At 36.0% G+C, this 15,138-nt stretch overlaps 1 protein-coding gene across 1 annotated transcript in view; it reads right to left on the bottom strand.

Moving 5' to 3' along the window:
- LOC125645542 (uncharacterized) overlaps positions 1-14,901 on the bottom strand; it is a 61,615-nt gene extending 46,714 nt beyond the window's left edge. Inside the window, exons 1-9 of the mRNA XM_048871128.2 lie at positions 14,784-14,901; positions 13,931-14,239; positions 13,509-13,637; positions 11,142-11,432; positions 10,453-10,728; positions 9,955-10,269; positions 9,708-9,836; positions 9,182-9,496; positions 3,942-4,241 (exon numbers count right to left, since the gene is read on the bottom strand). Of these exons, the coding sequence (XP_048727085.2) occupies positions 3,942-4,241; positions 9,182-9,496; positions 9,708-9,836; positions 9,955-10,269; positions 10,453-10,728; positions 11,142-11,432; positions 13,509-13,637; positions 13,931-14,239; positions 14,784-14,901 (2,182 nt within the window). The remainder of the gene's footprint in view (positions 1-3,941; positions 4,242-9,181; positions 9,497-9,707; positions 9,837-9,954; positions 10,270-10,452; positions 10,729-11,141; positions 11,433-13,508; positions 13,638-13,930; positions 14,240-14,783) is intronic.
- Positions 14,902-15,138: the final 237 nt, after the last annotated feature.

Below are 15,138 nucleotides of genomic sequence, written 5' to 3'. Positions count from 1 at the left end.
CCAGATGCGTATCTTTGTATCTTTGAACCCGTTTCCTAAATTAAAATATATAAACTAAACTCTAAGGAATGTCACAGGTAAACAAACTATAGTGTGACGTAATAATTAGCTAGCAAACCATTTTGTCTTTGATTATTGATGTATGTTTAATATATAACAGATAATCAGCATGTCTTTCACAACTGACTAATATATAATATATACCTCATTTTTTGTTTAATTGCGAATATTTGTCAGTTGTTTCCCCTATTTCAAACATAGGTGGCGCAAGACTCGTTTACGTCCTTATTGACTTCCGGTGTACATAAGATTTATAAGAGAGTTTTTGTTGTGCAAATAGGGAGCGGGGGTAGAATTTCCGAGATATGAAGCTTTTAAAAAATTCAATTGGTTCATTGTCATCAAATGTGACAGCGACAACGATCGTTTTAAGTTCCACTCAGCGTCGTGCGCTATAAACTTCAGTCTTCAGTTCAGTCCGACTTCACAGATATCAGATGACGACTTTGTTGCAGAAAGTATTTACGGGGGATTAAACATTTGCTCTGTAGATCGTAATATTCTGCATGAATGTTTTATGCTGAAATTTTATCTATCCTTAGTGATACAGTCATCAATGATCATATAATTCTATGATCCCCCCCCCTTTCTAGACTAGATCTATAATCGAACAGGGGAAATTTGAGTCCTCAATATATATACCAAGTATGGTACAAAAATACATTTCAGATGTCATTTAAAAATTAATTTTAGAGTTAACCAAGGTCGTCAAAATATGAATGAACGCGATTGCTAACAGCACCCCTCCCCCCTTCCGCCGTCACTCGGTACGACGACACGACTGTAATGGAGGAGTGGCTATAATCAGACTGTAACTGTAAGGCAGTGAATATTCTTAGGTCTTGTTTTCGTTTTTGATGACTGGATTGTAAATTAATTTCAACACTTTACTTTCAATGTTAATTTTGTTATAATTCAAAAAGTGTTGTAAAATATTGTTTGAATTTCAGGGAAAACGAGTCTGGATTCTTCAATAGTCAATACGTATGAAATTAATCAAAATTTGAGATGAAATTGTCAAAATTTCATAACTTATCAAAGTTTGCATTATCATAGTTATATCATGTTTATCAACTGACCCACGGAGGTACAGTCCAATACGTCAAAGAAACGAATACCAGTCCTAACCTATTTTAACTGTTGACGCAAACCAGAAGAAAAATGCATCTCAAGAGATTAAGATATTTCTGAATTTTTTAGAAATAAAATTTGAATCATATCTACTTTTATCAAAATTAAATGCAAATTCATAAAGCTATAAATTTATCCAAGTGAAGTAAATTACAAATTTCACTATCATATATACAATGTTGTGTTTATAATAAAAGCCACACATAGGCCTATTGTTCATTGTGGTTTTTATTTTAAAAAATCATTGCATTACGTTTTTCAAAATTCACTTGTAACTTCGATTTCAATCTGAAGTATGAACATTCAAATTGACCTTCAAATTGAAAAGTGTACTACATTTATTAAGTGATGTATTTTAGTATTAAATCATGAACTGTCATGGTGCATATAAACATGATAAATCATTATACATGAAAGTAAACACGGGTCAAATTATGTAGGCCTACATCAGTTTCCTGCAACACCAGGGACAAACGTCATTTGGATACAACCATTCCTATACGCAGGATACAGTCGTGCTTTTCACGCAGAGTACAACCAACTCATAGTATATCAATCATAGTATATGGGTGGACACATGAATTTAGAAGTTGAAAAAAAGCTTGAACTTCCGTCTTAAACTTGCAATCCAAATTGTAATATTCAATTAAAATGTAGAAACTCGAAATTTTGAATCATTATTGTACAGCTAGCATATGGGGTAGTAAAATTTATTTGACCTGCCAATTTTTATGCTCTCGCTTGCCCTATGGACTAATAAAAAGTTAATCGCAAACTCTTTACCTATCGTGACGTCATCACGTAAGTGATATAAGTTAAAACACGCAAATAAACTGTTTAATGTGGTATGATATATCATGTACTCTGTATACATGTGCTTTCTCTATTGTGAATTTTTATTTCATAAAGAGAAGTTATACATATACATTCACTATTACTACACATTTTAACAGCTTAATAATAGAATTACAGATCTATATGGATATATTTAATAATTGATATTCTTAATCCTCGATCGAGAGAGAGAGGGGGGGGGGATTGGGGGTCCGCATCTTATTGTTTTAAACATATGCAATTCAACAACTTATAAAGAATTATGATGTATTGTATATTATATATTCAACCTAAACTACTGTTTAAGCATGTAAACTTCACCACGAAGTAGTTTATAATGAAAAACGTTCAATGTGTATTGAATGTCTTTATTTAATCGATGTGACAGAGAAAATTCGGTTACAGCCAAAGCTCTCAACGTGCTTTCCTTTCCGCCCAGAGAGTCTTGCAATGCGTTTTCTAAGTTCGTCTCTAAGCGCAGTGAGGTCCTACGAACCGTAATCCGCCATCGTTACTAAATGTTCAACAACTTTCTAATCTAAACATGTCCTTCCGACGCTCTCTTAAATTTGAGGTTAGAAACGCCTTGGACGTTAACGGATCGTGCGCCACCTGTAATCAAGGGCGAGTAATTTGAAGTTTTATTTGCCATTCTCATGTTTATCTTAAAACATCGGGGCAATGACTTCTATAATCCGTTACAACATTAAACAAGTCCTTTGTACTTTATTATCAATTATCGGCGATAATTAACTTTTCTCCGTATTACACTAAGTTTATAAAACCTAGTAAAAAAAGTTCTTGATTCATTTCACATGAACCGATGTTTCAGTTTGCTATATCATTAATATTAAGATATGAGCTCACGGCGAGTGTGGCCGGTCGACAAGGGAATGTTTACTCCTTCTAGGCACCTGATCCCACCTCTGGTTGCCATCCAAGATTTATAAATCTTTGAATATAAAAAGGGATATCAAACTGGATGCAGCTACTTCAACCGGTATTGATTTTGACCGCTGAATGCAAAACGGGTTTAATCTGGGATTTTATATAAAAAGCTTCAAACTTTGGACTGTGTTTTCTTTTATAATACTGTAGCTGTTAACCACCGGGTAATGAAATAAAGCACCTACCATTAACACATTCCAATATGCATCAAACAAATCTTATTTTAATGCATATTACAATAATTGCATTCACTGAACTTTTTATATTGACATTGCTTTCATCTTCGACAGCGACTTTATGTTTGTTACCGATTAGTTCGGTCTGGTTTTTCAGTACCACCTGCCTGCGTAATCATTACCAAATATGGAGCGTAATCAAGGTCAAAGGGTACATTTGCTGTGCCGTCAACGTAAGAAATGGGTCAACCATATGACATTTTAACACTTAAATATAGCTTATATATTAAAACACTGCATAGAAATAAATTGTGTTATTTCATCGGGTGATGAAGGTAGCAAACATTGCAGAAAAAATGCGCGGGTTATGAATGTTCCCTGGAATCCTAGCTACATTCATTACTCGATGAAACAACAAAGAACGCATTTTATTGCTTAATACATCTTATATATAAGTCTCCCACTTCACTTACGATATAAGCGTTTTAAATGTTTACGTAAGCAAATAAATTATCCCATTGTACAAACGCTCATCATCAATTCACCAGCACAAGACCTGCAATTGGCATTTAAAAATTACCATAACATTTATTGCACAACTGCAGATATTGTGATGGAAATGAAGTCAAGTTCATCTAAATGTATTTCAACTCAACGTGTTTTATTATACACGTAATGACATGTGTATTTCCAACCTCCAAGAAGAGAAAGACAATCATAATGTGGTGACTAAAAGAGTTTGTAACAACTATGCTTGCTATTGGAATTACAATTGCTATAAACCATACGTACTTTCCGTTGTTTCTATCCAGTATGTAGACGAAAGACTCTCCCTTGTTCCGTAAGAAGGATAGTTAGTTATATATCCGTAACTGATAGCTGTAATGGTGACGTTATACAGAGTGACGGGCAGCAGAAGTTCCTCCCAGTAGATCTCCGGAACACTGGCTATTGTTTGCTGACTACGACCCCCTATCGTGACTCTGTAGCGATTAACGAAGCTATTCTGTCCAGATGCCTCCCACCTCAAATACATATTGTCAGCGGAAAAATTACTCAAACTTCGTAATATTGGACCAGGTCTTAGTGGCTCTGTTAAAGAACAGGGAAATATATCACTAGATAATATAATGATATACAATGTCAAATATGTCAGAATGAATGGAAAGATACATAAATATTAATCAAACTTCTTGGGAAAATCAGGAATAATAAACGATATTTCATTCTTATGGAGACGTCAACATTGCTGGTGAGGGGCTGCGAAAGCTAGTCCCATGATCGACGCTTATGGCCTTTGAGCAGGGAGATATCTTTATCGTACAACACCAGCTGTGTCACGTGGCCTCGAATTTACGGTCTCATCGAAATCACCACCCTCATTTAGTCGCCTCTAATGACAAGCAAGGGGTACTGAGGATGGGAATTTTAGTTAAAGATAATACAAAAATTGTCATATTCTTATGACGCAGAAAAGATCCAAAAGCTTTTACATGAGAAAAAAAAATCTCTTGCTGGATCTTGAATGCCACATTTAAGATTAAAGATTATTAAAGATATTGAAATTTTGTTTACTAACAATGTTCATTTTTATTCATAGACTCATTCGATATATCTCAGTGAACTCAAAATGAAAGAACCAACAGAGTCCTCCATATCTGTGTCATATGTTCTAAATTCTGTGAACCTTGGTCTTTCAATTTGCGACAGAACTTGATCTCTATGAATTTCGTCGAAGAGTCTGTCAAACGATGAGGTAAAATATGAAATAGAACTGACCTCCATGTCGGAATGGATTACAAGGTGAAGATAACGAACAGTGATCAATCTCATAACTCCTACAAGCAATACAAAATAGATAGTTGGGCAAACACGGACCCCTGGACACACCAGAGGTGGGATCAGGTGCCTAGGAGGAGTAAGCATCCCCTGTTGGCCGGTCACACCCGCCGTGAGCCCCATATCCTGATCAGGTAAACGGAGTTATCCGCAGTCAAATCAGTGTGCCAAGAACGGCTTAACAATCGGTATGAAACACGTCAGACAGCATTTGACCCAATGCGAGGTTGTATTCACGAACTAGATCGTTATAACGACCATAGAATTTGCGAAATGCTGACTTCAATCGAGACTGTTGAAATCCCTGTACCATCAACTTGTTTGTCAGTAGCTTACCTCCATTTAAAAACTGACTATACCCAGAACAAGCTCTTGCATATCGAATCAGTTGAGATATATAAACACCATATGCAGGTGATAATGGAATATTGCTACATAAATGTGGGAAGTTGACGATGGAGAAGCTGAAATCATCCCGTTTGTCATACAGTTGAGTTGTCAGTTTGCCGTTAATGTCTACTTTCAATAAAATATCTAAGTATGATGCAGAAGTGGACGCCTCTGTGGTGTCCTTTATTTCGAGCTCACAGGGATATATCAAATCGACATAAGAATGAAAGCTATACAGAAGAACATCAAAATCATGTATTAAACACATCAAAACAAAAGTACGTAACATCTATTCCATTAAAAATGTCTACATAGAAAATATAGCTTGCTGTGGACTTCAACTCGACGACGTTTAATAATATCGATATTTTATTCATTAGCAATAATCATTTTCATTCATATGTCAATTCCACATATCCCTGTGAACTCAAAATAAAAGGCACCAAAGACTCAACCACATCTGCTTCTTACTTAGATATTATTGTTTAAAATAATTGACGGTAAACTAGCAACTCAACTCTATGAAAAACGGGATGATTTCAGTTTCTTCATCGTCAACTCCCCATATTTATGCAGGAATATTCCAATATCACCTAAATATCGTATTATGTTTAACACCTGATTGGATACACAAGAGCTTGTTCTGATCAGTTTTAAATAGCGACGGGCTACTGACAAACAAGTTGATACTACAAGGGTTTCAAGTCAAGTCTAAAATCAACATTTCTCAAACTTCTATGGTCTTTATAGTGATCTGGTTTGCCAATATAACGTATTGGGTCAAATGTTGTTTGACGTGTTTCATACTAACTGTTAGGGCGTTCGTGACACACTGAATTTGGCTATGGATTACTCCACTGAGAACAATGGTGGGTGTAAAATGTTTTACAAGTTTAATTGCGTATATGATTGTCATTTGCAGCGATGCATTCTTCACTCCTACGACGCATTGAATAAATGGGGTTATGCAGAATACCTGGGGAATGTTCCGCCAAATGTACACTAAAGAACGATACAAAGCGTCCTCCGTAGCAGGGGGAAATGCGCATCTGGTGCATCAAAATTGGTACCGTACAGGTTTTACCATAACGCTCTGAATAACACAGGCGTAAATGTAACGTTATCCTGCACGACGGTAAGCTCGAACACGACCGTCACTGCTGTCAAGATGAAATCTCGAATCGTCTGTAAATATACCTTTCTTCCAATCTCTGTAACCAACGGCGATGCATCCTACACGACGCTAACCTAGTAACACGGTGCCACCAGAGCAGAACGGGACGAATAGCTGGACGTCGAGGATGGATGTTGAACTCTTGCAATATGTTCCTTTGTGTACGAGGACTTATCCGTTGATGTATCCGGATGCATCTAGCGGTCAGAGAAGCCAATTGGAATTTAATTATGCAAATGTAACGTCCGTATAAACCTATCTTGCTGAAGTGACATCACACACGAGCGTCCTACGCCTGTTGACTTGAACTCCAAACTACCTTGCTTTGAGACATTCCAGCTTCCCAATAGCACATAAACAATCATTTTCAATCATGCAAGGCATCTCTCAATCAAAATCATATTCCCAAACCAACGGTTTTGGTTGTGTGGTTTTTTTTTTTCAATACATCGACTACTGACATTGAATGCCTGAGATTACTAACTGGGTGTCGATAAAATTCGAAACTCCAGAACAAAACGTGTTGTGGCTATCAAGGCGAATATAACACGATATTTAACGAATTGAGTACCCAGTATACGCATTTAGTATATTGAATTATACCTCTAAGGATAAAGAACGCTTAAAGAAAACTGTTCATGTTTTTATTTGACTTTTAAATATACAGTTTCTTTTTTTCCGCTAGTATATTTAGTAATATTCCATTATCACCTGTATCTGGTGTTTATGTATCTCAACTGATTCAATACGTGAGTGCATATTCTGCGTATGATCAATTCTAAAACCGAGGCAAGCTACTGACAAAACAGTTGCTGTTACAGGGGTTACAACAGTCTGCGTTGAAATCAGAATTTCGCAAATTATATGGTTGTCATTATGATCTTAAGGATGTACCCTCGTGGTAATTTTATAGCGAGTAAGTCTCCATATTTTTTAAAGTCATAAATATGGAAATGGGTGTGTTTTATTTTGTATGAACAAAATAAAATATATTCAAAACATGGCATTTTTTTTTTACTTTTTCTCTCATTTTACGATATTCATGATGCCGTTACGACTGTAAACAAACGTGAGCTCTAGGATACGCGCACTGTACGATATAGCATTCTAAAGCAGTCCAGAAACATAAATGGGCAATTCGTTAGAAGTAAAAGGGTAGTTGTAAATTTGGCTGCATTCGATATTCTCACAAGTGAATGACAGACAAAGAAAAATACAGAAAGGCAGGCACAGTCACACACATGGTGTACTGTACATAGTGTCAGACGATCGACTACCTGAGGTGAGATTGGAAGAGTGTTAGAAATATATTATCCGAATCAGAGGCTGCTGCTATAGTAGAGAATGTAAGTTTTTCAATATGCAAGATATTTTTTTTTAAATAAATGAAGTAGTAATGTATATATATATGTATACATTATCTATGTTTTCTGACTATTTATCATATGATGAAATAAATATATGAAATTTACAAATATAAATTGAAGAATATACATTTTATAACAAATCATAGATTGTTATTGTTTAGAATGTGTGCCAGTGTAAGAAGGAGTGGGGGTGGGGACACGAAATAGATCAAATCTTTGTTACAATGTACGCTGCCCCACGTTTTTGTATTTGAATTAAGCCAACATATGATTCAAATCTACTTTAGAATTTTTTAACGAAATAGGTCTTCAAATTTGTGTCATATTTTTATCAAATAATGTTAATTGATCTTTGATTATTTGTAGAATTGGTGATATATTTCATGTAAAAGTTAAAGACATCATCCATTATTATTACTTGTCATAAAATAAAAGATAGTCAAGATTAATATGTCCTTAATATTTGTTTTATAGTGTGTATCAAGTGAAAATTTGTGATTTTCATGAAAAATTTAGTTTCAGCAAAGGGGCAACTTTGAGAGACCGTAATTCTTTAATGTCCACACTAACATCCTCTTTTTTATGTGTTAAATGTCTTTCTGATCAAGATGTATAAAAAATAGTATATCCAAAAAGTACTTCTGAGAAAAATCAAACCAGGAGAGAACATCCTTAATTGCAAATACAAACTATTGTTAACCTGAATGCTACAATAATACAAAATGTTAAGACTGTTTTACGTACTGATTCGGTCTACAGATTACGGTTTATCAGGTGAAGATAGAGGGCTCAGACGGATGTGACCGGTAAGCAGGGATTTTTACTCCTCTTGGGCACCTAGTCTCACCTCTAGTATGTCCAGGAGTCCCCATTTAACCTTCTCTTAATTCTGTATTCTTTTATGATTTATGAGATTGATAATGTTCGTTACATTCACCGTTTCCATAATTTGGCCGTGGGTATTTTAATGCTTTCCATATCTATTGGGTGACGCTCGTAGAATAATTCAATACTTTTTTCAAAGTGAAACAATGTTCACAATTGGACACTTAGATAAGTTTTCATGAAGCGATAAATTATAGTGATGCTGGTGTTCTAAAGCACCAACTTTATTATCACTCCTAGATTTTCCTATTAGTTTTTTTCATTTGTTCATATATTAGTATATGATCCAAGTAAGAAGTACTCTACAGTCAGTAATACTCAAACTATGACCATACCTACACAATCACATTCTTAGTACTTATAGTCGATATATTTACCTAGAATTGTATAGTGGTAATCCGAATCCACATCCATTTCTTCTTTGGGATCGCTTAATTGAATTTTAGAGCGGATGGAAATTGTATATCGCAGCCCAGGTTGCAGTTTACATGGTGTCCTGCATTTGATTTGATTTCCAACTGAACATGTTTCTGATGAAATGACTTGGTACTCTGAGGGAACGACTTGGTACTTCGATAAAACGATTTGGTACCCTACCACAAGATCTTGGTCCTTTGGGGGAGGGTCCCATGTAGCCGTTATGTCACATGTGGAACTCTGAATACGAATTGATTGTGCTCGTAGATACCTTCCTGAAGTTGTATTAAGATATTACAAAATATAAATAAACATCGTAAATATCGCTTTATGATCTGAAATGGAAATAACACACACACACACACACACACACACACACACACACACACACACACACACACACATTGTGAAATGTAATTCTTTCCATCTTTGATTTTGTGAATATATTCATGTTCGTTTCACCAAAACATAATTAAGTCTACTTACTGTGGTAGCAGTTTTCGTTCTTATGATAATAAGAAGAATTACATAAACACTTCCCGCTGCTGCTGCAGATAAAATCTCTCCTTGGTAGACATTCTATGGACTTGTTACAAGGCTCAAGAAAGTTAAGACCTAAAACACAAATAGCTAATAGATTATGTGTACAGATATTAATTGCGAATAAATGTTAATATGCTACACTTTTGACTTCTGCCGTAGCAAAGGTAGTAGTGAAATATACATCACTTACTTCCTTCAACATACACATATTTGTCATATGTGCTTGTTCCCCATCCGGCTGAGTTCCGTGCAGTGCATCGATACCATGCTTCATGTTCATGCTCAAAATCCACTCTATTGATGACCAACTTCGGATTGAACAGATCGAGAGAACTGTCGTTATATCTCATATCTGTTATGTTGATGTCTACGCCATATTTTTGCCATCTTGTCTCTAACGTCAGCGGAAAGTCGGAATAATTGTGTACAACAGCTTGAATCTCCAGAGTTGATAGATATGGGACCGCAATTGAACTGCCCCCAGTTATAATTACTTCAGGAGTACCTTCAATGAGAATATAATAGAAAAAATTATTTAAAATCAATTTTTGCTAGAAAATCTTTAGAATACCTTGAAACTATGAAACATCATTTAAATTAAACTGTTATCAGGATAATGTATCGCATACTTTCAATTTTCAATTACATCAGGTACATTGATGAAAATATAAAGAATGTCAACACTTGCGCAATGTCGTTATTTCCTCCACATATGGCTTGCTTGTTCTGCCAAAGGGATGTGAAAACCAACTCTTTGCAACCATTGTAACCGTATAATTTCTACCAGGTTTCAATCTTCGTGAAATGGACTTTTCATCTGAAGACGATCTGTAGGTGTGACCATCAACTATTATACTGTATCGATCGACATATGTTCTGTTTCCTGGAGCAGTCCACTTTAGGTGAAGATTCTCAGGATGGAAGTTACTTGCGTTTTTATCGATAGGACCAGGAGGGAATGGTTCTACAAAAGTCAAATATAAATGCTCGATATTCTTATATGAAAGGTGATTTATAGAAGAACAAAATAAGCATCTTAGAAGTATTCATCTTCTGGTATTTTTAAGATGGAATAAACTGTTTGAGAACTGTCAGTCATTCAACATATTTTCTGTTCCGTTTGTGCCTGTAATGTTAGCACATTTTGATGTTTTTGTCCTACAATCCCGATCAAAGAATTCCAGGACGTATTCAGTAGCAGAAAGAATTTCAACATAGTAACCTATTCATAATACATTGTACATTGGGTATTTGTTAAAGAGTGAATAGATAATACGCATCTAGGTATAAAGCTAACGGCTCTATGAATTCACAGATTTATAACAAATACAACCGTGTTACCTGTGCATTTTATAAAACAATAAAACCTCAACCCACCAACGACTACTTCTGTTTTTGTTTCCACATGTATTGTTTCCAGTGGGTCGCTTAGCTGTACAACAGATGTGATTTCAAAATAGTACAAATGTCCAGGGTCAAAGTTGAGTTCAGAGGTATAACTGGTGTTTCTCCCAATAGAGATGTTGACTCTGGTAGATCCGCCACTCTCTTTAACAGTGACACTGTAGGACTGTATCAGGTCAGAGTGTTTGTCTGGATCTCTCCACTGTACAGTTATCTCAGAGGTTGTAATGTTCCAGTCCACAAAGACGGCTCTGAGGTAGGAGTCTGCAATGAAAATACACTGAATACTTATACACAAATAATTACTAATATCTATTAGGTGGGACCGCATCGGATCTTTCCATGGTACATTTATCTCAGGTGTTGTAATGTTAGAGTCTATGAAGACGGATCTCGGGTTGGACCTAAAGGGATAATAAAGCTGAACATTTATGCGACTAGAGGCCAACATCATTAGTACCACTAGTCCCAAATGGCTACGAAATCTAGACAAAAATTATGTTCTGAATATTGAAGGTAAAGTCAATATAAAACATGGTGTGCCCTCGAAAGTGCCTATACTGATAAAAAGGTTTATATAACATTTTATATGTAACATGAAAACGATGTGAAAGGCGAAGATAACGAACAGTGATCAATTTCATAACTCCTACAAGCAAGACAACATAGTGAATTTAGCAAACACGGATCCATGGACACACCACAGGTGGGATCGGGTGCTTTTGGAGGAGGATGCATCCCTCATCGACCGATCACACACCCCTGAGCCCTCTACTTTGATTAAGTAAACGGAGTTATCCGTAGTCAAAATCAGTGGACCAAGAACGGCCAAACAATCGCTATGAAACACGTCCAACAGCATTTGACCCAATGATAGGTTGTATTGACATACTAAATCGTTATAACGACCATAGAAATTGGGAAATGCTGACTTTAAATCATCTTCAAAAGTCAATGGTTATTGATGGGTTACCTCGCACTAACACTTGACATTAGTCGATATATAAACGTTGGGCTCATTAGACCATTAGGCAATTCACTATAAATAAAACATCCAATGAAATCACTGCATCTTATTATGGTGTACATGGATACAAATACCGCGATCTCACCCTGCTGCATCACAGAGGCTCGTCACGTATTGACTTTCTCTATTCTATATTTACACAAGGAAGGAATCCGGAATCCCCCCCCCCCAAAAAAATTGCTACTTCAAATTTTCCTTCGTCTCATTTTTATATTTCAAGGACGTTAGTGAGGGCCTCCGTGGCCGAGTGGTTAGAACATTACACTCAAAATCAGTGCGGGTGCGAATTCCGCTCGCGCCGGTAAGTGAAAAAGTTTCCCAGTTTACTTTCGGAAGGTCGGTGTCTCTTCCAAGGTACCTTGTATCGGGGTTCTCTCTTCCGCCAATAAACACTGGGCGCCACCAGATAACTGAAAAATTGTTGAATGTGGCGGAAAACATCAATCATTCAATCAAGGACGTTTAAAAATCTAATAAGCCCGGTCTCGATCGATTGAGAAAAGATCATAGTTTGTAAAATTACCTAATATCTGTTTGCACCGGCAATAAATATGAAGAACCAATGCATTTTCTGTCGTTTTTTAACCACGGGAACTTTTCCTCAATCACCCAAAATAGAAGATGCGTCCTCATTGGTCAATTCAATTCGCTCTTCTGCTGTATTATCGGAGCATGATGTTTTGATAGCCGGTGTTGTAAACACAGGGAATTTTTTTTATTAAGAAATAATCTTTAAAAATATTATCTGTTCTAAAGCATGTGTAAGAAAAAATTAATACATGGTCTTTGTATGGGATATATTAAATACTCAGGTGACCGAAAGGCCTTTGAGCTCGGGTCTTGTGTACAATTGAATTGACCAATAAGAACGCGTTTTCTATTTTCGGTGATTGAGGAAAGTTCCTACGGTTCGAAAACGACAGAAAATGCATTGCTTCTTCATATTCATTGCCGGTGCAAACATATATTAGGTAGTTTTACAAACTATGATCGATTTTTGAAAAAAAGTCAAATTTTGACTTTTATTTGCCCTGCCCTTAAGGCAACAGGGGTGCATGAATCGTGTAAATTTACAATTGGGGTCACCCTTGTCCAAAAAGTCTTCAAACAAAATTGGAAAAATATTGGAATGGTACATGTAGTTATTAAAAAGAAGTTAGATCTATGTATTCGATCATTAACACACAACGGCGGACGAAGATTGCAATAGGTCACCTGAGTTTACTCAATTGGTCTAAAAGTACAATTTCATGTTAAATACACTACGTGATTATTGCGAAGGTATATTTATAGTAATAAGAACGCGTACGTACTATTAAAGCACTGCTGATTCTTGTGATAATAGGAAGACTGACAAAGACATGCCCCGTTCGAACATTGCAACTTCTTTCTTCTTTCATCACATTCCCATACGAAATTACATGTTTCATTATACTGTAAAACTGAAAATATAATAACAAACACAACGGTTTGTTCTATTTGGCAAATGATATTAAAATTCTACAATCTGGTTAAAATCAGACTTCTTAGATCCGCAGAGTATGTTGTGCGGGTCTAAGAAGTCTGATTTTAATTAGATTGCGCAGTTCTACTTTCTATGCAAATCTCTATATTCGTCATTGATCATATTACAAAAACAAATACCTGCAAAACTGAATGGCTAATTGCTGGAATATTGAATTTGAGAGAGAGAGAGAGAGAGAGAGAGAGAGAGAGAGCGAGAGAGAGGACTTACTTCCCCAGACTTTCCTTAACTCAACTCTTCTACTTGTACACCAGCCTCCGGAAATCCTGATTTGAAGCTGATATTCTCCTACGTCATCAATGGTGACGTTATTGATGACAAGTTTTGGAGAAGGTAAAAGTTGCGTATCGATATATTTTACATTATATCTATCAATATCTTCAATTTGACTACTTGTGATGCTTTGCCATCCAGCCTCCAGTGGAGGATCTAATTTTGCTTCTACAAAAGCTGTAAACACAACTCTCTTCCCATAATACGTTTCCGATAAACTCGGTGTCAGCAACATGAAAGGGCAAACTAAAAGAATAAATCAACATTCTTGAATTTTCGCACCCTTGCCAAATACTACAGTTTTATGCATGCACATGTTCGTGAGCAGATAACAAATAAACCATTATCCATGTCTCTAAAATAAAAGTCGTGTATTTTGTTGAACAATGCTTGTCGTAAGAGGCGACTAAATGGGGCGATCCTTCAGATAAGATCGAAACCGAGGCACCGTGTCACAGCAGGTGGTGTGGCATGATAAAAATACCCTCCCTGCTCAAAGGCTATAAGCGCCAAGCAAAGGCTAAAATTATGTAGCCCTTCACAGGTAATGGTGACGTCAGTATGGATATAAGTGGAAAAAGTCTCAAGAGGGACGTTAAACAATCAAATCAATTTAAGGGTATCAACATCATTTTGATCGCAAAAACAAATGATGTTCTGTTCTCTGATTTTACATGATGTATTTAACATGCAGCTTTTGTGTAAAAGTAAGGTAACTAGTACGGCCCATGGGCCTCATTTTGAAATATTCATAGAGGAAAAATTGATATGATTCAGTGTAGTAACTCACGTTGTACATTCGCTGTTACTGTTGCTTGTGGGGTTGGATTAAGTTGTTGGCAATTTACGTTGTGTACCTCTAGTATCCATGCACACAGCAGAACGAAATAGACTATAGGCATTGGCATATTTTCATAAAAATGGCTCCCTTCTGTGTCAATGAAATAGCATCTGAAATATATATAGTCAATTTCACATCGTAATATATGAATGATTACATGTACATAGTTCGTTAAGAGTAATTAGTGGAAATATATCGGCCAAGCAACACTCATTATGGACGAAGGTTATTGGTAAAGATTTCAAACGGTGATCACTCAAAAATCCTATAAAGAATACATAGTTTGGAGTAAGACAAACATGGA

Source organism: Ostrea edulis, chromosome 6, assembly GCF_947568905.1.
Source record: "Ostrea edulis chromosome 6, xbOstEdul1.1, whole genome shotgun sequence".
Lineage (NCBI taxonomy): Eukaryota > Metazoa > Mollusca > Bivalvia > Ostreida > Ostreidae > Ostrea > Ostrea edulis.
This window is presented reverse-complemented; position numbering and strand designations above follow the sequence as displayed.